This window comes from Rattus rattus, chromosome 1 (genome assembly GCF_011064425.1).
Source record: "Rattus rattus isolate New Zealand chromosome 1, Rrattus_CSIRO_v1, whole genome shotgun sequence".
NCBI lineage: Eukaryota > Metazoa > Chordata > Mammalia > Rodentia > Muridae > Rattus > Rattus rattus.
This window is the reverse complement of record NC_046154.1, coordinates 214,589,935-214,617,338: the sequence shown is the minus strand read 5'-3', so window position 1 is coordinate 214,617,338 and position 27,404 is coordinate 214,589,935. Positions and strand designations below refer to the sequence as shown.

At 37.2% G+C, this 27,404-nt stretch overlaps 1 protein-coding gene and 1 long non-coding RNA gene across 4 annotated transcripts in view; both read left to right on the top strand.

Annotated features, from left to right (window-relative positions):
- Positions 1 to 18,671, top strand: part of Arl13b (ADP ribosylation factor like GTPase 13B) — a 40,480-nt gene extending 21,809 nt beyond the window's left edge. The window contains exons 5-10 of one of the 3 annotated variants that reach the window (XR_004389290.1): positions 4,600 to 4,705; positions 7,156 to 7,381; positions 8,410 to 8,526; positions 9,470 to 9,538; positions 15,792 to 17,376; positions 18,185 to 18,671. Coding sequence is in view for 2 of the 3 variants with exons in the window: in XM_032914681.1 (XP_032770572.1) it covers positions 4,600 to 4,705; positions 7,156 to 7,381; positions 8,410 to 8,526; positions 9,470 to 9,538; positions 15,792 to 15,868 (595 nt within the window). In the remaining variant the exon portion in view is untranslated. Of the gene's footprint in view, positions 1 to 4,599; positions 4,706 to 7,155; positions 7,382 to 8,409; positions 8,527 to 9,469; positions 9,539 to 15,791; positions 17,820 to 18,184 lie in introns of those variants that run through there. The other 2 variants (XM_032914681.1, XM_032914684.1) reach the window with 2 other exon arrangements.
- Positions 18,672 to 25,372: 6,701 nt separating this feature from the next.
- LOC116890064 lies at positions 25,373 to 27,202 on the top strand. Its single transcript, XR_004386527.1, has 3 exons — positions 25,373 to 25,491; positions 26,381 to 26,490; positions 26,598 to 27,202. It is a non-coding gene; the product is annotated as an uncharacterized LOC116890064 (long non-coding RNA).
- The last annotated feature ends 202 nt before the right edge of the window (positions 27,203 to 27,404 follow it).

Here is a 27,404-nt window from a genome sequence, read left to right as displayed (position 1 = left end):
AGAGGGAATGTGATCAGGATGTAAAGCAAATGAATGAATGAATAAATGAATAAATAAATGGGAAAAAGATATATTTTTTACTCTGTCTGAAGGGAAAGTATTTAAATTAAATTCACCAAATTGAAAAATGACTACAAAAATACTATTTCCTGATATTTATAAATTAAATTAGTACTGTAAGAAAGCGCTGAGATTTTAATAGAGTTACATGTAATACTCAGTCTTAAATTACTTTATTACTTTTTGTTTCATGTTGGAATGGGAGAAAATGAGAATTTTTTTTAAAAGTAAATTCTTACAAGATTTGTAATTGAGCTGCCTTTGTAACATTTGTCTTCAATGTGCCTTTATGTTGCCTTTACGTTGTCCCTTACTCTTGGGACTTTGGGAGGCCTCATTAACATTGTGTAGAAAGCCTTCTGGTGGTACGTTTCATATAATCTAGAGATAGGACTTAGAGGAAAGAAATATGTGTGGAAATTACTCTCCAGCCACCAAATTCCAACAGACATAATCTTGCCCTTTTCTAGGTCTCTCCTGATACCGGAAAATGGGATGGATAGGCTTTTTTATGTTTTCTTGTTTTTATAATTCCTTCTTTTGAGAGTTTTGTCCAACTTATTTTGATTATATTTGCCCACCTCTCAAATGGAGCCATTAGGTGTCCTACCTGGGCTTCTAAGCTCTATGTGGATGACTGAGTAGCTTATATAGTTTTCTGAGTTGCATGAAGGATGAGGTGGAGGACTTTCCGGGTCTCCGGGGTACATGCAGCATGACCAGCTCCTGATGAGAGATTCTGTGGGAAATTGTTGGCATTTTTATTAAAGAATAGAGTATAGTATTTTAATATGAAAATGGTATGCTATTTTTTAAACTTAAAATTGTTACTAATGAATGAGTACCAACAGTGACTGTTCTATATGTATGTTCATTTGTAGAGCATTTTCAGATGAACTACTTTCTCTGGTATTGAAAAAGCCCTATGAAGTGTGTGTTGTGATCTCACTTGCAGGAAGGCTGAGGCTCAGAATTCTAGATTAAAGGCCATAAGATGTAGCAACACTAAAGTCTCCAAAGCTTGGCTTTCTACATCATGGAACATAGCTCATTAATATAGCAATGAACGATATTCTATGTTACAGGCTGATGGAGAACCATATCTTACTGTAAGAATTATTAGAACATATTAATAGGTTATGAGACATTTCCACGCCTACATGTAATGTGCTTTGATCATATCCACCCTTCCTGAAAACCTCCTTTGTCCTGTTCCCTCAGCTTTCCTGTTCTTCCAGAGCACTTCTTTGACTTTCCCATCCCCTTTATTTCTTCCCAACATATTACAGAAAATATGCAATCCTTCCTCTAATTGACTCATTTTGCTTAACATGATAACCTTTGGTTTTAGTCATTGTTTTTCAAATTGCATAATTTCTTTTATGAATGATTAAAACATTACTTTATATATGTGTTCATGCAGATTACAGTATAGATAAAATCTTTATTATATATATATCTGGGTGAACATCTAGGCTGATTCTATAACTTGGTTAATGTGACCAGTGTTGCAGTAAACAGGGTTCTGCAAGTGGATCTTTTGTGTGCACATTTTCTCTAGATATATACCCAAAGTGACATAGCTGAATCAGACAGTTGGATTTTTGTCTTTTTGTTTTGTTTTGTTTAGTTTTAATAACTCCCATAATTGGTTTCCACTGTAGCTGTACAAATTTGTATTCCTACCAGCTAGGACTATTTCCTATTCTCTCACCTCTCACATTCTTGCCAGCCAGCATTTTGTTTGTTTTATGATAGTTTGTTTTATGATTGCAACTGTAGTGAGATAGAACTTTAATGTAGCTCTGATGGTGATGGTTTATATTTCTGTGAACACTAAAAATCTCAACGGTTCATTTGAATATTTGTACTTTAGAGAACTTGCCCGTTTTGTTTATCTAGTAGGTCACTTTTTATTTTTCCTTATCTTTTTGAGTTCTTTATTTTTGATACCAGCCTTCTGTCAGATGACAGCACGCAGGGCAATGATTCCAGTTCTACACATTTTCCTTTCACTTTGTTTATTGCTTTCTTTCCTCTGAGCAACTTTGATGTAATCTTCTTTGCAAATTCTTGCTTTCATTCCCAAAACGTTGCAATCCTGTTTGGGAAATTGTTTACCTAAGACCTTGAAGTATTCTCCTGTGATTGCCTAAAGTGGGTTCAATTTTTTTCAATGATGTTTCTAAATCTTTTGAGCTGACCTTTTTTTTTTTTTTTTAATGATTGAGAGATAGGTAAATCACAATCTGATGGATGTAGATGCATAGACTTGTTTTTAGTGGTCTACACTACCCTTTGAGTCATGTGTTTGTTTACTATGCTATACTGTTTGTATGTTTGTTTTTTTCTATGTCACTTGAGCTCATTTTGAAATTAGGTGTTATCAACAGCTAGAAGTATTCTTTTTGACTTTGACTCCTTTGACTATTTTGGGTCTTTATGTTTCTGTGTTAATTTGAGGTTTTCCTAGTTCTATGTTTGAGTATATTAATGAGGATTATATTGACTCTGTGGACTGTGCTCCACGGTATAGGCATTTCCCAGTTTTCTACCAGTCTTTGAGTATGGAAGCTCCCTCTCCTTGGATTACTTATTTCTACAGCTTCCTACTTCAGTGTGATTTTTCTTGCTTTAAAGGTCCATTTTCCAATCTTCATGTTTATATAATGTCTTTACATTTTTCTGTTTATTTCTAGTTTTATTCTGTTATCTTTTCATAGGCATTCTCAAGTAGAATATTAATCAGCCATGAATGAAAGTATGCCACTTTTGCAAAATGAAATAGTTTAGAAATCTCACAGCAAAACCCATTAATGCTTGTTATAATACAAAGAAATGCTTCGTGAGTCCACATATAATAAGTACATGTGGAAATGCAGTGGTCACTACTGTGGCAGGTACTAACCCTGTTCTACAGTGCACATCATGTCTGTTTGTACCCTGGCATCTGCTCATACTCAGAATGGCTCTTGAACCTAGTGATCTCCCTGAGCAGCCTCTGAGCACTGCACCTACAGGCATGCTGTCTTTGCAATTTGAGTTACTGGCTCTTACAAGAGTCTTTTGACCTTGTTTTTCATAGTTATATTTCTGTGTTGAAATTGCTGTATTTGTTCTCATGGAAATATATTAACCAGTTATAAGGAAGTACTACCCTAGTAATAACACCAGAACAGGAAGGTAGTGTAAACTTAAAACGTTAAAGATTATTAAAAGTTAAGGTACTACAAGTAATAGAGGATTAAAGACTTTAAAAAAGGAAAAATGTTGATGAGAAAAAGAAAACAAAAAAGATCCACTTAAAGAATACAGCAGTAAGTTAACATAATTAGAAGAGGAAAAAACTTAATAGCCCTCTCAGCCAAAGTCCTGGGATTGGAACTGACTCCCTTTGATGTATTTTAATGGAGTCCCCCCAGGTGTGAAGGGCCAGTAAGTTGTAGCTGAAACCAGTTGTCAGTCCTCACTCCTTCCACCCCAGCAATTTAGGTCAGTATCCAGGCTACTCCCCAGCTGTTTCCTGCCACACAGGTTAATTTAAAGTGGTGACTCTAAAGGGCTTGTTGTATGTGTAGCAGAGGTGTGGCCAGAGTCTGGCTGCCAGACCTCTTATTGCATATGGTTCCTCAGCAGTATGTGGAATGGCCAGGCAGTACCTGCTGCCTTCAGAGGCCCTCAGCCTGCAAGCCTGCAGGGCATGGCAAATACCCAAGCTGTGGTGTTTTTGGAATGCCCTTTGCCAGTGAAGGAAACAATTGAAACAGTGAATTCTAGGAAACAAAAGAGGCAGCCTGGGGGCTGCTGCCTCTAGTTTCATTCCTCACAGTGGGGGACCATCCCACTGAGCCTCTTCCCCCTCCCCCCAGCCCCCATACCTCAGCCCACCCTCCCTGCTTAAACGTCACAGATGATTTGTCCCAGATACCCACCCTGTGTACAACTGTTTTTTGGTGGTGCCCCACTTTATCACTGTTACATATACATGAACACATACATAAGGCCCTCAGCTGTGATCCTTCACCTTTTTTATTTTGGCTGCTAGAGCAGGTCAGTTCCTAGAAATAGAACCTTCCTCTAAATGGCTTCTGGTTAGAGCCATTGGAGTGTTTGCTGAGCTGGGCAATAGGCAAAATAACCCCCAATAGGTTTTAGAGAGTTTTAGGGACAAGTGTCACACTGAGACCAAACTTTTGTTCTGGATTCACAGCTGAAGAAGCTTAAGTTTCTCCTGTAGTGAGAACTTCAGTCAGCTACTATTATACATGTTGCTGGACCTTCACATTCATCCTATGATTGCAGCCTATTTGTTGCACTGACTTCTTACTCGGACACTGGGAGGCCACTCCATTTAGCCAGGGTTCTTCCTCCTCTTAGGATTTCTTTTAAAACCCAAGTGATTCATTTTTATAGAAGGATAGATCCTATTGCCAGCATGTTTTCTTGAAATGCTGCTCTAATTAATAGCCATAGATACTTAGAGTGAAGATGGTTCAGCACTTTTTCAAAAAGAGTTTTTTTTTCTTCCCCCACAAACAGAGAACAAGAGCAGACGGAACTTGATGGGACCAGTGGTCTGGCTGAGATGGACTCAGGACCAGTTCTTACAAATCCTTTCCAACCCATAGCAGCTGTCATCATTGAGGTATGAGTTGTGACAAGTGGGATTTCTGTGTTAAATAATAAAGCTAGAACTTAGGTAAGGTGGTTAGGTGTTGGGACAACGGGCAGGGCAATTAAGGATTTGTCCAGAGAGCATAAATGCCTGCGACTCCATGCAGAGTGATCGTGTTCCACTCATAGTTCATACTGGGAGCTAGGGAATGGAGCGCAGTGACAGAACTAATGCTTTGCTTACATGGTCACTTGTAAAAGAGAGAAACGACCTCAAAATATACAGAATAAAAATAGAAGTTGATATGTCATAGTTACTGTTTTTTGATAAAACCTATTTTGCCATATTTTGTAGTACTAACATTTGATCTTTTTTGAACCAGTATTGATGTTACTTTTTCTTTGTGATCATGGAAAATAGAATTTAATGTTTATATTTTAAATTATATTATACTCATATATCATATATTGACATAACAACTTTACAATGTAAACTACTGAAGCTACAAACCATAATGAAAAATAGCAGTTATTATATGTGCATTTAGAGATAGTTAAAATGCACAGTGGAAACTACAAACAATTAAAGTAAGTAAATAGGCTCTAATACTGAAGGAGACACACCAGACACATAGTCCTAGACTATTTTACTAGACTAAAAATTAATAAAAGAATAAAAAAATTCTGGGCATTAGATTACTGAAGGAAGGACTTTATTTCTAAAGATGGTATGACTATAAAGGTATTTAATAATCTTCTTTAATAATAACGAAAGTATAGTCGTATCAAAGTATGCTTGTTATACAGAACTGAGAAGGGGGCAGGTTAGGACTTGCAGGGGAACAAGGAAGCAACTTTGTTGCCTACTGCTGAGCAAGGAGGCAGGTCTAGCTACTCTCAGTAGAAGCAGTCTCTGTGGGAGCAATCTTCCAGTCAGAAACAAGGGGCCTAGCATGTACTTTTTCTGTACATACTGTCAGTATTCTTATTTTGACCTGAGGAAGGCTTTTCCATCCCTAGGGATGGAGATGGGGTGGGGAGAGGGTGTCCCTTTGCCATTCCTATATAGTCTGAGGTACTGCAGTCCTGACAGGGCCGTGCCCATGCCAACAATAGATACTCACTCTCTTCCTATAATGATACAGCCATTGGAAAATATTAACATAATCGGGGGATCAGGGCGAGAGGTCAGGGGGTAAATTAACTTATCCAGAAGCATTAGGACCTGTGTTTAGATCCATAGAACCATGTAAAAAGCTGGGCAAAGAGGAATGTGCCTGTAACATACATGGTGGGAGATATAAAGACAGAGGATCTGGGTAGCTCATTAGCCAGCCTATATAGCCCAATTTAACTTTAGAGTCACTTAGAGGCCCTGTCTCAAGCCTCCTGCTGCCAGCCTCTAGACTTCACAAACACTTGTACATACACACACACACACACACACACACGCACACACGCACACACACACATTAAGAAATATATATGTATAACATATTTGTAATAATATATGGTATATAATATATGTAGTATTTGCTATTATATACAGTATTATATGTATTTGTCATTAATTTCATATATCTGTCATATAAATCACAAACACACAGAAATATTAATTCAGTTGATAAAAACAATAGGAGCATATATGTGTACAGATGTGGTTCCATTTTCCTCTTCTTCCCTCCAGATACTGCTGCACACCAGGCCTGGAAGGGTGAAGCAAAGTCTAGACTGGGTCTGGTTGGTCAACAGGATCCCTGTGGAGGCAGGGTGGGGCTTTTCTGGAGGATTTTAGTGTTACAGCTCTCTTGCTATTTTAATGAAGCAGGTCTGTTAGAGGAGGTTCAGTGAAACAGCTTGTGGGCATGTACTTTTCTTGGGGTGAAGTAAGGGCTATTTATGGAGAGTGGGAAGGGGTTCTTCTTAGGTTGAAGTTTCATTGGCTGAGGTGTAAGGTTCTTGGGATACCTCATTTGCATGGAGAGGCATTCTGGGAAGTTGCACCTGTAATTTTTTCCAAAGATTCCATGGCATTTCTCAGGTAGAAGATTGGGGGTCGAGATCCCCAGATCAGGTAGGGAAGGAAGCCATGTTACCAATGACAGTCCCCTACTTTGCAAGGAGCTCAGGAAAGCTCTTCAGACATGGTAGATTACAACCTCAGTAGTGAGGGGCAACATAGAGTCACACCCATGTATGTTTGTTGGTGTGTGTCTTTATGGGTATGGGAGAGGCTGAGAACATCTGTAAGTATAAATGGAATATGATCGTCTCTAGATTATGAAACTGCTGGTAGTATTTTTATTTAGACTTTTGTCTGTAGTGAATATTTAGCTATGAATATGTTTTAATGGTAAAGTCCCAAATCAGTGTGCAAATCACAGTGACAACTGATTCACCAAAACTCTTGCTTGATTTCTTCCTTCAAGTGATCTTAAAGGCCACCATTGTGTAAAGATAAATATATTTCATTTCTGTTAGAATGAAAAGAAACAAGAAAAAGAGAAAAAGAAGAAGATTGCGGAGAAGGACAGTGATGTTGGCCACCCAGAACATAAAGGGGAACAGGAGGGAGCAGAGTCACAGAATGAGGCAGGTGGCTGCCTCAGGAACCCTCACAGGGATGTGGTAAATAGTTATAAGGAGGCACTGTCACAGCAGCTGGACAACGAGGATGAGCTAGACCAACGAGTGTCAGAACCAGGTGGTAAGTTTGTCATTTCTTACTTTCCATCTGGAAAGGGAAGTTGATTTCATTTTATGATGTTCATAGAAACAGTTCCAGAGTACGGCACTTTCTAGTTCTGTTTTGATCCTACACAAACTAAGATCACCACCTTTGCTCACTTTAAAAATAATTGTTTTCTATACTTATTTGTATTTTCTATATCTTTGTAGGTTTCACCAATGTAGGTTGTTATTTATGTTACAGAGAGTTTTCATTGTAGAAATTGGTATGTATTTAATGAGAGGCATATATATTTAAACAGAGGAAATAAATTATTTCATAATTTTTAGTTAAAATATTTTTATAACTACTGTAAACTTGTTTAATATACTGTAAAGTTTTGTTTTTAGAATTTATACATTGATAATAGAGAGCCTTAAAATGTTGATATGTATTTCTGTGAGAATCCGTAATGTTTCTGTTTTTGTTTTTTTTTTTTTTTAGGAATAAAAGATTCTGCTAGGGTCTACCAATGTGATATTGGTTACATATATTGGACAAATCTTATATAGGAATTATTTTAATGAGTAATGTGTTTAGAGTTGATTAGACTTTTAGTAATATTTCAAATGGTTATTTTGGAGTATTTTTCCTTAGAATCACTCGTTCTGCATATCTTTGCTGAGGAGAGTCACTGTCTTCCCCCTTTTTTGCATGCCTTTCTGAGTTTCCTGGAAACTCCTACACTTAGACAATTATAGTTGTTTAAACTGACTTTGAGTTTGGAAGAAATACCAATTAATTTTGGAATGGAAGAACTCTCTCCTTGAAATTGAAATAGGCTTTTGGCTGTGTTTCATTCATGAACCATATACTTATTCTGTCTGCCATCGAATGTGAATTCTTAGTATATAGAACTTCATATTTGGTTGTTGATAGTAATTCCCAAAGTTGAGTAGAAGCAATTATGGTGGTAATACTGCCAATACTCTCATTTTATTGTTTGTTTTTATATTATAGAAGTTCACTTTTTCGTGATATAAAGTTCCTTACCTATTTTCTTCTAGATAACAGTAAGAAGAAAACCAAGAAACTAAGAATGAAAAGGAGTCATCGGGTAGAACCAGTCAATACAGACGAGTCTGCTCCTAAGAGTCCCACGCCGCCCCCACCTCCCCCTCCTGGTGAGTACATCCATCCTGATGCTGGATGTAGAAACACTGCTTTAAGCACTACAGAAAAGAAAAAAAGAAAAGAAGAAATTAGATAGCTTTCACTTAGCATTTTCATTATTTTGTCAGGTTGTGAGGAAGAATCTTTTACTGCCTGTATTATACAAACTCTGTTAACATTTCAGTGTTATTTTAATGATGAAATGGTTAGATGTATTAGCATAGCTTTACATAATAATTCCTATCTGTGGTCAGATTCTATTTGAATTCACTATATTTCACATGGCTGAAGGGAATTGAAGTTTAGTGGTTTGGAAGCTAGAATGAGATTTTAAAGGATGGGTCTTTAATCATTTCATCCTAAAAGTTCTGTAAGTATGTGGTTTTCTCCATGTAAGTATAGTGTGCATATCTACACCTAAGATGATGCAGGGGTTCATTCATGTAAAGCTGTGGGTACAGCTACAGACAAACTGTAAGTAGCCTTCAGCACCCAGCAGAGTGTCCCGAGTCTTACAGTCGGTAAATATGTGTCAGTAAATAGTAAATACATGCATTCATAATCCCCTCATCGTCTTGTTGCCAAAGCTTTCAATAGTAACAGTTTTGACTATGAACTTTTACAGGATTCATGTCTAGTGTTCCTTTTAACAAACAGCTCTTTTGGTCTCTGCTAGGCATTAGAATGGCAAGCAATAGATAGGTATCTGTGGTGGTAACAAGAGGGGTGAGTTTGTAATTAAAAGTGTGTTAAGAGCATGTTTGCCAGAGCCCATGTTAGCTTCCACTAGTGAGATGGTGCATGGAGAGACAACTGAAAATGTGTACGTCACTGTTCAGAATTGATCACTAACATGGAATGTTAAATATATTTTCTGTCAAGGGAGGGATCCTCTGAAAAGACCTTAACAAGCATTCATTTAACAGAGCTTCTAAATGTTTTTCTTTCCTTTAGTTGGCTGGGGAACCCCCAAAGTCACTAGACTTCCAAAACTTGAGCCTCTTGGTGAAACACGTCATAATGGTAATGCAAAAGGATCAGTTTTCAAGTATCATCTGTGCATATTACATCCACTTTTCTTTATCTTGTATCTTCAAGTTTTCAGGATTTTCTTTTTGGTAGCTTTCAGATCCACTATCATCTTTTCCATTATACTTTTCACTTTCATTTTACCTTATTTTTTAATTTTTAAATGTATCTTACACCTATATAATTTGATTTTTTTATCTCAGTATAAATATATGAAGATTCATTCTTGTGTTTATTCATGATAATCTTTTATTGAACCAATTATGAGAAAAGTTTTCCAGCAACTGTGGTTTTACTTACTATGATACAAAACTTGTCTGGCCATGTCTATGTTGAGTACGCTATGATAAGGAACATAATTGCTTTCTTTGCTCATTACACAATGTCCAGTTACCAAACATTAAAATGAAGTCTAGATCAACACAATGTATAAAATGAGAGACCAAATTAATAAACCAAATAAAATTAGGCTAAACAGAAATTCTCGTGAAGGCTTTATTGAATCTATTAAACACTCTTGATGAAATCGTTGTAGCTGTAATCCATTCAGTGCATTGCATTAGAACCCCAAGAAGTATAGCCTAGGAAAAGATATAACAGGCGGGTGTTATTTCTGACTGGAAATAGAAGTTTGTATATTGTACCTAGAGTGCAAAAGAGTAAGTCTAATTGTAGGTCCATGCACTTGTTCATTAAGAGCATCCAGTAAGCTCCATCTGCTAACTTAATAGAACTTTGTTTTCTAAAGAAGATCACTTAGTAGAAAAAGACATTCAATGCTTAGAAAAAGCATTGCCAAAATCTCTACCCCATGTCAAACTGAAACATACTGTTCAAAAGTATTCAAGCCTACTTATTGCTTTCCTTATTAGAACACTGTGCAGGTTACTAATGGTTTCTACTTAATCATTAGTGGATATTAGGAGATGTGTATTTGTAGATGAGTTTCTTCTTAGCCTGTGTGAGAGTACTGATTTTTACATTGTAATATTTTTATTGATAGGAAGTTAGGTCCTATTTTATTAGATAACCTGGCTTTAGTCATATTAAAATATACTATTAATATATATTTTTGGTATTATAAAATAGTATTAAGAGTTTTTAATCTATATGTATACATATACATATATAGTAAAATAATTTCTCACAAGACCAATATTTTTTCTTATTAAATTCAGTTTTTAAGCACCATTCTTAGTCATGATTCCCAATGCTATGACATGATACCAGACAAAACAGCTGACTAGAAGAAAATGTAGTTCAGTTCATGGCTACTGGAGGATTTTTTTCTCATGGGAGGCAAGCCATAGCAGAATGACTCAGTCTAGAGTAGAGAGCTGGCAGTGGCAACTTGATGACATGACAGCAGACATTGAACAGAGAGGACTCGATCCAGAACTAGAGCAGGGGTGACCTTCAGAAGCTGTTCCTTATCACCTGTTCCATCTCCTGATGGTGCTAAAACAGTGTCACTGACAGGAGTCCATGGACCCAGACACATAGGGACAGTTCTGAATGAAAATGTGACCCGCTACTTCTGGACCTGCCAGTTCATGTCCATCTCAGTGTAGATACACTCACTCTAAATTGAACAGTCCATGTAGTCTGACAAGTCCCCCAAAGTTCAGAGTTTCTTCTGAAATACAGGACAGTCTCTTAGTTGTGAGCCATCTAAAATAAAAAAAAGTTATGTACTTGGGAGTATAAAATGGCAGAGAATAAACATTCCCTTCCCAGATGGATCTGAAGCAAGACCAAAGCCTAGTAGGGCAAATATGAAATCCTGCAGGTTTGTGTACACCATTCAGAGTACACAGTGGTATCATGTCAGCTCCACTCGTTTTATTCTGCCCTGCACCCATGGCTTCGCCATTTGCAGCAAGTATAGCCTTTCTCTTGAGGTAGGTCCCCAGTGCTTGCAGTGTTCTTCGACAGACATCCTATGTTTTGGCATTTCCAGGGTATCAGCCTAGGTTTTGCCTTTGTGGCTTTGTGTTCCACACTGTCAGAAAATCTGCCATTGCTAAATATGCCCTTGCCTCAGGCTGCTCTGCACTTCCACAGAGCCTTCAATGATCCTGTGACTCTTGTACTCTTTATGCTTGCAATCCTTCACCACAAGGATAGTGACAAGTTCTGAAGACAGTTCTGAACTTTTATAGACTATGACTGTAGCACTCTGAGCGTCTCTGCCTTGCTACAAAATGTTTCTCTAGGAGGCATTTTACTGTAGGTTACCTTTTCTGTTCTCTCTTTGTAAATGAAAGTCTTTCAAGTGAGTTTGTACTTTTACATTCTAGGACCTTCTCTGTAGCTATTGGCTCCAGTTTACCCTTTCTATTATTACAGTGCATTGTGTGAAGTGTGTAGCTTCTCTTTCATAGTCCTAATTCCTTTAGCAGTCAGGCCTACAGTGTGTGCACTTGCTCTGTGTTAAAAGCACTCCTTTTCCTTTCTAGATCAAACTGCTGCTTCTGTCTTTCTGTCCCACCCTGTGCTCTCTGCTCTTCTCTAAACTGGCTGGAAGAATCTAACAATAACCATTTCCTGGTTTGAATGTTAAACACCAAATGCAGTAGTTTATTACTTATGAATTCAGGATAAAGAGGACGTGGTCAGATTCTTTGCATAATGTGGAACAAATGGCCTGTTATGCAATTCCAGTAGAGTGCTTGTTTCTTCTGAGCCCCATGCCCAGTGATGGAACACATCATTGTCGTATTATTCCACTGTTTTTCTCATCCTGCTGATGACTGGCAGAATTTCCATTGATCTGTATTTAGCATTCTAAGGTTTCTTTAGCCAGAAGATCCACACTCTTTTGTGTCAATCCTAAAAACTAGATGTAAAGGTCTAAGAACTCGATAATCATCACAGCAAGGACTCCATTTCTCTGTTACTAATTTTCTATATGTTCCAGAGCCTTCAAAATGGCAGCACCACTAGTTCCCAGTTAATACATTAAAACATATGAGCTGGGGCAGGGCAGGTGTCATTTCAAACCTAAACAATAGCAGTACACATTCATATCTAACATTGGCTAAAATTCCTATGTCAAGATGAATAAGACATGCACTTTACAAGAAAAAAATAGTCCCCCAATATACTGTAGGATCTAGGATGGTCAGTTCTTTAGTACAGAATTGGAGTTAACATTCAGAAACTCTGTGGGCAGTAATGGAAAGTGGCATAAGAGCTGGGAATTCAAAGAATAAGAAGGGCAAGGAGAAACAGGATTCAGAAGTAAGTATGCCTATAATCCTAGCACCATTGAAGGCTGAGGCAGGAGGGTTGGGAGTTCCAGGTCAGCTTAAGCTACATGAGAGCCTATCTAAAGAAGAGAGACCAGAACAACAAAACGGAGATAGAAAAGAACAGTAGTTTGTTTGAAAATGGTTTGTTTTGAAAATGGTTTGTTTGAAAATGAAAATAGTTTGTTTGAAAGCTATATAATGGGTAAGAAGGGAAATTTTAAATGATAGAAAACATTGAAAATGGACTTCTGGCCTTTGTCTAAATACTGAAGGCCTTACATATTCTTGAAATATTAAGGCTTACTATTAGTAAATTTTAAAGAGCTAGTATTTATTTAATACATGGGCAAAATGTTACTTTGATGTACTTTATAAAAAAAAATTCCTTTATGTGTCTAAGCGTTTGCCTGCAGGTATGTCTGTGTGCCATGAGTGTGCCTGTGGTAGGAAGAAAGGGCCTCAGATCCCCTAGAATTTCAGTTATAGATGTCTGTTGTGAGTCATCTATGGTTGCTAGGGAATGAACCCCAGTCTTTGAACACATTTCTGTTCCTATTATCTATAGAAGTATGTGCACAGAATCTGATGACAGATACACAGTAGCTATGTGATATGTGATGAGCTAATGAATAATTAAAACCAAGTGCACATAGGCTGTGAATTCAACTGTACTGACCTGATTGAAAGCAGCTTGAGGGAGACTCTAATTTTGATTTTAGTCATCTGCTTTGGTAAGAACTTGATTGTTTCTATATCACTTTGATACTTACAAAGCTTTCTTTGTGTAACACGTAGGGCGGAGGCATTCAAACAAGGGCGGAGGCATTCAAACACATTAAATGAGAATCTGTGTTTTGTAAACACTTTCAATCTGTATTTCATCAGCGTTGTATATACCACATTATGAAAAATGAATCAGAATTTCTGGTGGTCAAAAATATCAGCTATTACAAGTTAAAGAATATTGTCAAGCTTTAGATTCTGAAGGATAATAAAAATTTGTATATCCTTTTACTACTGCTCTCCAAATTTCATTGTAAAAATGTTTGATAACTGTTGCAGTAAAATTATAAAAAGTGCTGTCTTTTACCCTGCATTAGATTTGGCACTGTAGTGCCCCAAGATATCTGGTAGATATCTTCATCTCAGTCAGCAAAGCCTCTCGCCTGCTTTTCTCCATCCCATATCACACTGCTGATGGCTTCTCTCTGAGTCTGGCAGCAATCTCTCTACTCATCCAGTTCCCAGGGCAGGTTGCCACCATGCTAGACATATGCATGACTCCAGCCACCACACACTGTCTTGAACTCAATTAAATCACCACACGAAAGAACACACAACACAGTAACCTCAGATCTAATTGATAAGATATAATTGCCCACCTAGACATTCAAAGCCCTGTACACATCCATCCCTGAAGAATATTCATAACAACCTGTAAATGTTCAGAGAAGAATCTTAACATCCGCCTCCATGTTCTCTCGGCTGCTTCTCCCTCACTCCAGTCTCCTCCTCCTTCTAAAACTTTTCTCCCATCCATCCATCCTTCTCGTCCAATGACAGGCCTTATTCTATCTTTACCTGCCTTCACCTGTGTAATAACATCATTCTACAGATAACCACTATGAAAAGTTTAGGCAATTAAAATTCTCTGTCATATAGAATGATTCTGATTTTTGTAAACAACTGATACAAAGCCCACTACAAAAGATAGTAATTTTTCAGAAAAAAAAAGTCATGCTATGTATATGCATTTGGTCTTTTAATAAAAATATTTCTAAATTCACTAAAATAATTGGACATACCTTATAGTTTTGAGTGTAACAATAGTAACTGTAAGAGGAACCTACCATTGTGCTTTTACTATGAGCAGCAAAATCACATTAGGCAGGAGCTGAAGCTTTTGTGCCACTAAGCTGCAGAATCAAGATTTGAACTTTGGTCTGCCTGTAGTATTGAAATGTGTACCTTAAGCTGTTAGGATTATACTGTTACATTCATAGTGGTTTAGGGATCTTAGCAGTTGAATTTTTGTTTGGAATTTACAATTGCCTTGAAAATAATCCCCCATTGTGGTTTCTAATGTATTTCTTTTAAATGTTCTTGAACACTTGTGCTTCTAAAATAGTTTGAAGGTAATACACTACAAAATAATTTATGATAACTTAAATGTGGCATTAGGTTTTTAATCTAATTTGTGGCAAAGTAACAGAGATTTGAGCCCAAGAGTTGTCATAGCTCATTAAGTTACATTGTGCTGCCAAGCCCAAAGATTGGAGTTTGATCCCCAGGTCCAATACAGTTGAAGGAGAGAACCAATTCCCATAAGTTGTTCATACACAAACATCAAAATAAACAACTGTAATATTTCTGAAAGAATATAAATTATTGTAAATGGAAGCAGAGTGCCTGCTTCCATCTCTGCATAAGGAGTGCTTCCTGCTTCCATCTCTGCATAAGGAGTGCTTACCTAGTATGCACGGGGCTCTGGATTCATTTCCCAATATTGCACATACTCAAAAGGAAAGATCATTTTATCCAATATAGTTACCAAACCACTTGGTTTGTTAATTGTTAGAAGCATTAGGTATACTTCCAGTCTGCTTCTCCTAAAATATGTAGACATAGTGACCACTAGAAAGAATCCTGGTGTATATAAGTAGTGACAACTGAGGGCTTAGCAGCAGACGGTGTAGATTCTCAGTGTTTTATATTTGTTTTCTAATGTGAATGTGTAATACAACTATGTCTGTTTGGTACAACATTTTACCTGTCATTTAGAATTTACTCTGGTTATGTTTTGAATTCATTCTAATGTTCTTGGATTTAGTTTCTTCCTGTTTTCTGCCTTCCCCATCTCATTTGAGAATTGGATACTCATTTGAGAATTGCCTGCATCTCAAACTTTTAAAGATGATGGATGGAAAACAATTAGCAGTGAAATACCTGAGTACCATACTGTTTCACATGTTTCATTTTCCCTCTTTGTATAGATTTCTATGGGAAGCCGCTGCCTCCCCTGGCTGTGCGACAAAGACCTAATGGTGATGCTCAGGACATGATCTCATAACCAGGTCTGATGGGTTAGTCTTTTTCATATTAGCAAGGTGAACTGAGACCTTTCCCCAAAGCAGAAAAGCCCTGAATGCTGATGCCTGGGGCAAGACAACCATAATGATTTCAAGGACGAAAGAATACCCAAGAACTTGACCTGATAATTTACTTCTCCATGTTATATGGTTAAAGCAGAAAGGAAACAAAATGACCAGTAGCTGACAAGAGCATCTGGCCAAGTTAGCTAGTCATGTTATTGATTCTTTGGTTTACACATCCTGACTTTTGGACATACTCCTGAAGAAACACCTCAGAAGTTGAGCCAGTGGACTCTTCATACCTGATTATTTAATAATCTGTATTTCTATGCATTAAACATGTTTTATAAGGTACATGTACATGAAAGGGGAATTCCTGGGAATTTATAACCTAAATTTTAACTATTTTTATATTTTTTCTAAATCTTTTGTTTAAGTTTGCTATTGTATTGACTACACACTCTCTACAGATGCTCTGTTTAAACTGTCCGGATAGAAAGTTGATTTACTGAACACATATGAAGTATACAAGAAGGTATGCTTTGTGATAACATTGTTTCTAAAATGTACACTCTGTCTTGATGTAATTTTAAAATGTTACTATTTTAAAAAGCAAAATATCTGCTCTTTAATCTACCAAATTACATGATTTGAAAGTGTTACCCAAAGAGAGGATTCAGTTGTCATTTGTTTTCCTTGGTGATGAACTCAATAAATGTTAAGACATCTGAGCTATTTTTAAGAAAACAACTAAATTTGTTAATTGGTAAAAATGTGTCCTGTGAGATATGACTCAAAGTCCTGATAGAGAGCACTAAGGGACAAGGCATTTTCTGAGCTCAGGGGCCCTCTCCATGTTCTGTTAGCAGCTTTATTGACCGCTTAGGGTTGTTTCCCTTCGTCCATGCCTTGAAATTAAAGTAAGAAGACTTATAAAGGCTCCTGCAGGTCTAGAGACTTCAGGTTTACAACCAGTATAGTCATACGAATGAAAATGTTGGCTCAAGTCCTTTAATAAAGAACTAGTTCTAACATGACTTTTTAATTTAGATGACGACACTTGTTCTGCTCTTGAATGTCATTCATAAGGCTTCTCTATCCATCTGCCCTTTACCAACCTTGAGAGATAGTTTGGTAATGATTTATAATGTAATATTCAATGGAAGGCATGCCTTTAAGTCAAGGTGACAATAACAAGGATCAAGTCTCTTATCCCCCTGTTAAGATCAGTACTATATACTGGCAATGGATATACTCTGCTTCTGAATGAAAAGTCCACCTAAGACAGACTGATCTGATCATTTGCCTTTTAAATGTTTAAATGTATTGTGTTCACAGTTTAGCTCTTCTGACCTGGACTAGTCAGCTGACATGATGCTACTCATCACTAGTAGAGTTTCTCTGAGTTTGGGCATGGTACTACCTCTCACACTGAGGGATAAAAAAGGTTTAATTTCTATGCAAAGCCCATATGTAGAATTAGCAGGTGGCTCAGATAGCAGAATCACAAGACAAGATGTAAATTCTGAACTGGATTTTAGAGGAAAAAGTGTTCATCTTCTTGGTTCATTTTGTAATATTTAAATTCCCTTTTAAAACTGAACTTATACTTTTGCTATCTTTTAGTTCATCTGTTTTGAAGATATTCTTGCTTCCTACCAGTGTTTACTGTAAAGTACAATAATTACCGACTCTAGTTCATGATAACCGTTTTGAAATTGAATGTAACATAAACCAGAATTGATGTTTTCTACGGCACTCCCAAAAAATTAATAAGTTTTCTTAAAGCTGTATAAAAAAATCCTTTAAAAACTGTTTTGTAAATCCTGTCAGATTTTAATATTTCAGTGCTTATTTTGTTATATTATACATTTTCATTTTATTCATCATGAATTATAACATTTCACACAATAAAATTTATTTACAATATACCATTTCTCTATTTTTTTAAAGATATATTTATTTTTTTAGATATATATGAGTACACTGTAGCTGTCTTCAGACACATCAGAAGAGGGTATCTGATCCCATTACAAATGGTTGTAAGCCACCATGTAGTTGCTGGGAATTCAACTCAGTACCTCTGGAAGAGCAGTCAGTTATATAAAAAAAGAAAAAGTATGTTACTTTAGTCTATCAACACAACTCTTTCCACAGTGATAACAAAAAAAAATCATCTGATTAGCTAAAGAAAATCATTTAAAAACCACCAAATAAAAAGAGAAATGGTGGGCTGGAAAGACGGCTCAGCAGTTAAGAACACTGACTGCTCTTCAGAGGTACTGAATTAGCAGGTGGCTCAGATAGCAGAATCACAAGACAGGACGTAAATTCTGAACTGGATTTTAGAGGAAAAAGTGCTCATCTTCTTGGTTCATTTTGTAATATTTAAATTCCCTTTTAAAACTGAACTTATACTTTTGCTATCTTTTAATGTTCATCTATTTTGAAGATATTCTTGCTTCCTACCAGTGTTTACTGTAAAGTACAATAATTACCGACTCTAGTTCATGATAACCGTTTTGTAAATCCTGTCAGATTTTAATATTTCAGTGCTTATTTTTATATTAAAAATATTAAAAATTATTTTAATTTGATGCTCATAGTCATACATTGATATTTTCTTGGTTCATTCTGATACAGTTACCTTAGAAAAGATGTTTAATAAAACACAAAAGATTTTACCTTAACCTTACTAGGGACTATAGATTGTACCTGAAAAAAAAATACAGAATGGAAATTCAATAAATTAATTAGGATTTAAACTGAGTCAACAAAAAAAAAAAAAAATCAAACTACAAAGGGTTCAGATCAGAGGAGATAAATTACAAGTTCTTAGTGGTTTTCAAAAACTATTGGGAAAATAACTGGTTACACCCTTATTATTAGATTACCTACTCAAGAGTTAAGTAATTTGTTTCAAGCCCTGCAAAGTGACTAAAATTTAAATATTCCACAAAAATTTACAGCTGAAGCAGAAAGAGAATTGGCCCAGGTACAATAGAGATTACAAGATGCCTGTGTGGACAGATTAGACCCTAAGCATGACTATTTTAACTTTACTCATTCTCCTATTGGAATAATTTTGCAAAGAGAAGATAATATTTTAAAATTGATTTTTTAGCATAAGAACAGACTAAAAGCTTAAAACCTATATAGAAAAGGTTTCTGAATTATTAAATGCAGACTAAGACTTTGTCAATTGGCAGGAATTGATCCAACAGAGATTGTAGTTCCAAATACAAAGGCTCAAATTACAAAATTATGGATGATTGATGATAACTGGTGGTCAGTTTGCAGTAATTACTAAGAAAATATTAACAATAACTAGACTTCAGTTTATAACAAGGACATAGTGGTTTCGCCTACAGATAGTTAAAAAGTTTTTACCAAATCCTTTGAGCTTTAACATTTAACACTGATGCAAATAAATTAGGAATGGCAGGTTATAAATCAGGGATCATAATTAAAGTAGTTCAAAATCTCTATTCTGTTCAAAATCTGAATTATATAAAATTCTCATGATATTAGGTTTTTCTGAAACTCTCAACATAATTACTGATTCTCAATATAAGAGGGAGTTGTTTTGCATATAGAAACTGCTGAATATTTTCCTGTTAACTCAGAATTAACCTTATAATTTATGGAACTGCAACAGACAATTAGAGACAGGAATTACCCATTGTATATAACTCATAATCACTCTCATACTGGATTGCCCAGACCAGTAATATATATGAAGTATATCAATTTTTAATATGAAATGTATCCAAAGTACCAAGATTTCATGAAATATACGACATTAATAGTAAAGGTTTAAATAAAGGTTTTCAGTAACGTGCAAAAAGCTAAACAAATTATTATTTAAACCTGTCTTAATTGTTCCTTTTATAATCAAATTCCTTTACCTGCAGACAGTAATCTTAATTGGGAACAAAGAAATGAGATTTCGCAAGTGGATGTATTTAACAGAATTTGGAAAGCTAAAAATATACATTGTACTATAGATACTTATTTAGGTTTATAATGGGAAACTGCTGTAAGCTCTGAAAGGGCAGATTCTATAATCACCCATTTATTAGAAACAATAGATATGGGGATATCATTGTAAATTAAAACTAATAATGCTCCCACTTATATTTCTAGTATCAAGCTTTTACATGATATAAAACATATTGCAGTTATTCCTCATAATCCTACAGGACAAGCAATTGTGCAAAGATGTAATTAAAAGTGATGTTTTTAAAATAAAAAGGGGGAATTAAATGCCTTATTATCTTTAAATTTTTAAATGCTAATAAAACAGAAACAACAGCTGCTAAAAGCATTGGATTATAGAAAAATTTTGCTTAATTAAATGATCTTGTATGTTACAAGGATGGCTTAAATTAGAATCGAAAGCAGGGAAGGTATTATGATGGCATCAATGTTATGTTTTTGTTTCTACAAGAGAAGAAAATTGTGCATCCCACCAAAACTAATTAAAATTTGACCTGAGCAAGAGAGGAGTCATGGAGGACTTGGCTGCTGACATGAATAGCATGGGAGGTATTTAGGAAGGAGGTAGCCATGGAGTTTAGGAGAGAGTTGGCCGAAAGAGAGAGAGAGAGAGAGAGAGAGAGAGAGAGAGAGAGAGAGAGAGAGAGAGAGAGAGAGAGAGAGAGAGAGAGAAATCAAACTTACTGGGAATGTATTGCTAATCCTCCGATTAACGGAGGAGTAAGTTGGGGATACATGGCTATTCCTGTGGTGACCAATAACTCTTCTTGGCTACCTGGTCCTTATGACTATCGTGGATCTTCTCAACCAGCACAGGAGGGTAAGGAAATTGTAAATTTTACTGTGAGAATAAAAGGAATTCCTATTCATATGGGATATGAAATTTATTGCTTAAATATAACTTCTCAATTTGGTTATCTAGAATTGATCATGGTACTACCCAGAATTCTTACAAAAAACTACATATACTACCAGCATTTAGAGTTGAGGGACAAAAGATTAATGCCATTGGTTCCATAAATTTACTATCTTGCAAATTGTGGATTACTAACTAATCTGATTGGCTATATTGGCAGCCATGTTAAATAAGTCATTGGTTGGAGCCCCTATGAATCCCCTTGATGACTGTGCTCTTACTCAGAATTGAAATGGCAATGGTCCAATCAAATAAAATGGTGGAAGTTGTCTCTGCTTTTAGAGACTCTATTGAGTGGTTATGTCAGATCCTCTATCACAATTTTGTAATTTTATTCAGACTAATTTGTGGAAATTAGCATGTTATTTTCACCAATTTGAAGCATGGGATGGAAAGTTGGAATTTTAATAACAATAAATCTCATTCGTCCTTTAATTTGGAACAAAATCACACTTTTATGGCTTGTATGCCATCACCTTGTTACTGACAGGACCTGTGCAATGGCTCCCTGACGGTTACAGCATCACTGTGCAGGCTGCACTGTCTACACCTGTGTCAATGCTAGTATGTCCTTGCATGTTACCTTTGAAAGCTTATGTATCCTCAGAGCAAGGCCAGCAATCTGGATACCAATGAGGTTGTCAAGACCATGGCAAGACTCACCTGTGAAGGTGCTAATACAGAAGTGTGCTGGAAGAATATTAAGAATTCAGATGGTTGGGTTGATAATTTCTGTGGTCCTGGGAATCATCACATTAACTGCTACTGTATTCTCATAAACTTTGGACACACACACACACACACACACACACACACACACACACGGAGAGAGAGAGACCAAGAAATAGTTGAGGAAATAACTGAATTGAAACAAGCTCTAATGCTCTTTTGAGATCAGTTAGAACTATTGAGAGTGCAAATGACTATTAATGAATATTACTTATTATATTACACTTAAGATTCAATGAGAGCAAATGTGATAGGGAAAAGGTAAAAATGCAATTGTCACTCCAATTCGTCTCAGGCAATTCATGGTTTACAGCAAGAAATTATAGAAATATTTCCAAAGAAGCCACCTGATTTTCAAAGAAGGTCTTGAAGATGATGTAGCTTCATTTATTCCTATGAATCATTTTAATACGTTTCTTGCTCTTGTGATTTTTATAATCGTTTTGTGGTGATAACTTTACACATGTATGTATGCTGATTTATTTACACAAAACTGTTACACAACTAGGTCATATTTACAACTCCATAAACTCCAACATTGTTATCCAGAAAGATAGGGGGTGATGTTGTGATGTGTGTAGTAAAGTCTTTGTGTCTGACATTGAGTGAAATGCTTTAGCAGTGCTTTGCTGTGTTTAGACGAATTAGTGGAGGCTGTGAAATTGTTCTGAGACTGTCTGAACCTTGAAGAAATAAATAATGTCTCCCTGGGAAGTCTGCATAATGTACATATGTGATCTACACACTATTTTATGTCCCCCTATAAGGGAAGTTTAGGATAACAAAACCAATAAGAATAGAGGTCATATCTACTTCTCAAGTAGTGAATTGTCAGCATGAATTTCTATGCAATACCTGGGGGCCCCTAAACTACTGTGAGTCTCTCTCACCTGAACTGAAATACTGTGATTGCCTGAACTGTTCGCAAGTCTTGATACCAGGCACCTCTATGAGTTTTGTTTGTTTGTTTTTAGTTTGTTTTCGCCATTTGTCCTAAGGAATGAAGAGCTCTCATGACATCAGACAGATTTTAATACCCAGTGGATCTTTACCGTTTTGACAACATAAACAAGAAGAGTTTGTGACATGGCTTGTATAAATATGAAACATACATATAATTGCTAGAATAAGAAATGAACTATAAAGTATTCCAAAAACACTTCTTACATAAAATGATTTAATGATAAAAATACCTAGATTAAGAGATCCTACCTACGGGAAAGTTATTAGTTTACTAATTAATACTTTCACATTATCATTGAAAGAAATACACCGAGACTGGGATGTAGTTGTTCTGGTGTACTGTTTGCCTAGTATTCACAAGGCCCTGGATTCAATCCCTGGCAACCCCATAAATTAGACATGAAAGCACACCACAGATAATCCCAGTACCTTTGAGGTGGAGGCAGGGGCATCAGTTCACTACATGGTGACTTGCAGGCCAGTCTGAGCTACCTGAGATGCTACCTCAAAACAATATTAACAAAGAAACAATAAAGTAAATTCTTATATTTAGTGTAGGTTGTTTCTTATGCCATCAGTAGCTCAAAACAAGTTAAAACATCCTAGTATGAGTCTACCTCCTATTTCTAGGTTTTCCTTCATTGCAAATATAAAACTAGTATATTTACTAGTTGGGGCATTTTATAATGAACATAGAAAGTACACAAAATCTCTGAATATAACAACTAAAGGGTAAATGGATTACATGTATTCATGTAGACATTTGCATACCGATTATTGTATTTTATTTTGTACTGAATCAAAATTCTAACATGCTACTTTATAGATTATTGAGGAACTTACAAAAACAAAACAGAACAAACAAAACCATACTAAGCTTTAAATCAGATTAGTGTAGAAGACATTTTCTTTGCATAGGATTTACAGAGACCAGCACCTACATAAGTATACTATACTGACATTTTGAGCATTGAGTGCCATCTCACCATGAAGATGTTATTATAGTGAGAGATGGCATCTTAAGGCAGATAAGAAAATTAAAAATTCCAGGGCATCTGTTACTGTCTCATTCAGCAGCCCTCCGAATGACTCTGGACGTGAGTAAACAAGTAACGAGCCTATTCCCTGTGATGTTTGTCCAAGTCCTTATTGTATACTGCTCTAGTCATTGTGTCCTGCAGATAGAGTTCCAGGGAGCCCGAGCCAAGCCTATCCAGATGTTTATCAGGTGTAGGAGCTTCATCAACTCTAACAAACATTTACCCTAAAAGGACAAAGAAGAGGCCTACTTTGGAACAATGAGGACAACCTGACCTTCCTCCAGCCTCAATAGCCCTGCTCCAGGAACTAGCTGGCCATAAAACACTATCATGAGTACAATCCTGTGACTTTGAGAGTTTCCCCTTGTGACATTTTTGGTATTTCCTTCTGACATCCCCCCATCTCCTGGAGCTTGTGACTTCTTCCCTTAAAAAGCCCTTCTCCCCCCCCAGCTCCGAAAAAAAGAACCAAAAAAAAAAAAAAAAAGCCCTTCTCCCAGCCACTCAGGGTCGCCACCTCTGTCTCCTACGTGGGATATGTGTCGGCCCGGAGAGCTCCGTAATAGATCTCCATAATAAACCTCGCCTTTGCATATTACATCCAAAATGGTCTGTGTCTGGGGTCCGCGATTTCCCGAGACTTGAGTAAGGGTCTCTCTTCAGGGATCTTTCAATAGGAGACCAAATCATCTCTGAGAAATTTCTGGTATGTTACCAGAGAACAGGCAAATGATAATGGGTTGTTACTCCTAACAATGTCAACACTGATGCTTGTTGAAGTGGGCTGGGGGCTTGGTGGGTCTTTCCTGATGCTTGGGAGTATGGTCTTAGTGCTTAAAACAGGCATTATTCAAGTACCAATGACTTAACAGTTGGTATGTAAAGTCCAGCCACGTATAAAAAAAAGCCTACTTAAAAAACAAAATTGAAAATGGAAAGCAGAAAAAGGTAACTTATTCAATGTGATCATATAGGGAAGAGGAACAAAGACATCTAGGAACCCCTTACCCCACTGCCGCCCTTGTCTGTGTTTGGGGTCCTAATGAGATCCGTGGTCCCTGGGACTAACTGGCCATCATCATCCGGGTTCAATCTCATTCTGTTAGAAGCTGCTCTGACATTTTAAAATTGTTGGAAATCTCTTTCAAAAAGACAAGTTTCCCTTATGGACGTCGTCCTTTCCTTCCCTCCGCCTGATACTCCGGGGGAAATTCCATTTTTTTTTTATTTTTATTTTTTTGTATTATTTCAGAGGCTGATGCTGATAGACAAGCATCTCTGGAAATGCCTCCATACCTGTCGGGCTGCTAACAAAATATGCTAACGGCCAGTTCTCAGCATATGCCCTGGAGTCCGTTGAGAGCTCTAGTCGACATTTCAATTTAACATTTAACGCTTCCCATTTTGAAGGTACATTACCTCCGGAAATTCTAAGGGAAGTAAGTAGTGATTTAATCTTTTTACCGCTCTTTTCAACCCGAGGCTCCGTTTTGTAAATTAGCTATGCCTCTGGCTGTAAAACACTGACTAAAAATGATTCGGGTCTTTTCTCGCACCCACGGGCTGAGAGACACGTATGGTAACGCTGTAAACCATCACACAGGCTCATTCTTTAGCACCCTAGCCGCTTCGGAGCAAGCAGAGAGCTGCCGCTCCGTCTATCGCGGGACCAGAGTCTCCGGCGATATTTCGCTAACTACAATCTCGCGAGAACGGAAACAGGAAAAGTCAGGCAGCCGTGACCTCCTAGCAGGGACCCGGATGTGTGGGGTTTCTTTGTGTTTTTCGGCGAATTCTTTTTTTTTTTTCCCCCCCCGGAGCTGGGGATCGAACCCAGGGCCTTGCGCTTGCTAGGCAAGCGCTCTACCACTGAGCTAAATCCCCAACCCCTCTTCGGCAAATTCTTAAGGAATAACTGTAGTTTGCGAGCTCAGGCGGGACCATGCTGACTCGGGTGCGGCCTTCGGCGGTCGAGCGTCCAGGACTGAAGCCGCCGAGAGACAGGGCGGAATGGAATAGGACCCACACTGCCCAAAGCCGGGAACCATGCTGAGTGTGATCCTGGTATTTCTTCTGTCGGTCCGCTTTCACTGCAGGGTCAGGCCCAGGGGCTGGCACTGAAATGCTGGTGACATTGTTACTGCGAGCTTCTCGGCCCTGGGTGCACCCGAATGATGAAGGGAGATCCAGAAAGTCAGGGCGATGCTTATTTCCGTAACTAATACTTTTTTACGTTGACGGCAAGGTTGCGGAGGTGATATATATCTATAGTGTTACTTAAAACTTTTATGACTTCTGAATTCTTAGGATACATTCACATCTAACCTGTGACTTACACTTGGGTAATTGCCACTTTGAGAAACACCAGTTTCATAAGTAGGTAGACTATCGATGAAATAATTTTGTTACAAATAAAGAATTGCTTCCAAGGCAGGAACTGACATTTTAAAAAACATTTCTTTAAAAGCAGGAAGCCCCACTCCTGGTTACCTATTGGCAGTAGCTTGCTGAGGCGGGGTGGGGTGGGGTGGGTGGGTGTTAGTTTATGGTATGGCGGCTTTAGGGTATGGCTCCACACACCCTAGTACCCTAGTGTGTAGTAACAGCACTAATTGGTCCGAGTGGATTTTTTTAAAAGGATGTAAAGTTGGAAGGGGAACTTACTGGGAGTCTGGGCGGAGTTAGAGTGGTGTGGGGGCTTGGTTATCAAAATATGTTGTATACATGAATGAAATTCTCAAGGAATAAATACAGATATAAAAAATTTAAGGGCATGTAAATGTCATATTTCAATAAATGTGTGATATCACAGTGTGTTGTCAGCAATTTTTTTCTTATCGTAGCTGAAAGCAAAATCAGAAGGGAAGCTTGCAAAACAGCTATGCAGAGTTGTGCTGGATCAGTTTGACAAACAGTATTCGAAAGAACTTGGGGATTGCTGGAGTACAGTAAGGTCAGTTTGATTTCATCCCTTGATATTTTGTGAGAGAACAGTGGAGTATGTGGTAAAAACCTCCTTGGTGAGAGCGGCACAGCAAGAGTGTGGTATATATTTTGCAGGTAAAGGAATTCCTCTCTTGCTTGAGCTGTAGAAATGAGGGACAAATTAAAAACAGAAGACATAGTGAAAGTAAGATTGAATATCTTCTCAATTTTATCTGTAAAATGGGAATGTACTACATTTTAAACAACGCTTTAATAAAAATCCTAACATTGTGAAATAAAGAAGATAACAAGTCCTTAAAGTCAATGTTCTCTCTCTTGGCTAAAAGTCAGGCTTTATTGGGCAATTATGATCACCATTACATCTGTATCTGGAACACATGCATATGGACAGACCAATCTAAAAGCAGCTAAGTGTCCATGATGGCTGTGGTTGAAATGGCGGGGAGGGAAGGCAGTTGACGTTAGGTTGGTAGATTGCAGGTTGTCTTTTGACCTCCATGCTTAGCCATACTCTATCCCTGAAATAAATTCCAATAATTTCTAAAGTGACAAATATGATTTGTGTTTTGGTGAGTTTTTGTTTTCGATCGGAATGGTAGTGAAGAGGGTTTTGTATGGAATGCATGATTGGTATATATGATACCCTCTAGAATACATAAGTCTGTTCATGGGAGAGGTACAAGGGAGGGGCACCTTAAACATTCCAGAAACATGCAATAATAGGGCATTTTATGTACTGCAGTGTGTGGGTGCCAGTGAAAGCCACTAGTGACTTTGGAATTTGGCAAAAGGAACCAGATATTCAGGGCTGAGAGAAGGTTGCCAATCTATTTTCAGCACAGCTGAGATGAAAAAGTGGGATGACTGGATAGTCTGGAACTTAGACAGTAATGTTTCAATTATACCATCTCTTCTGAGATG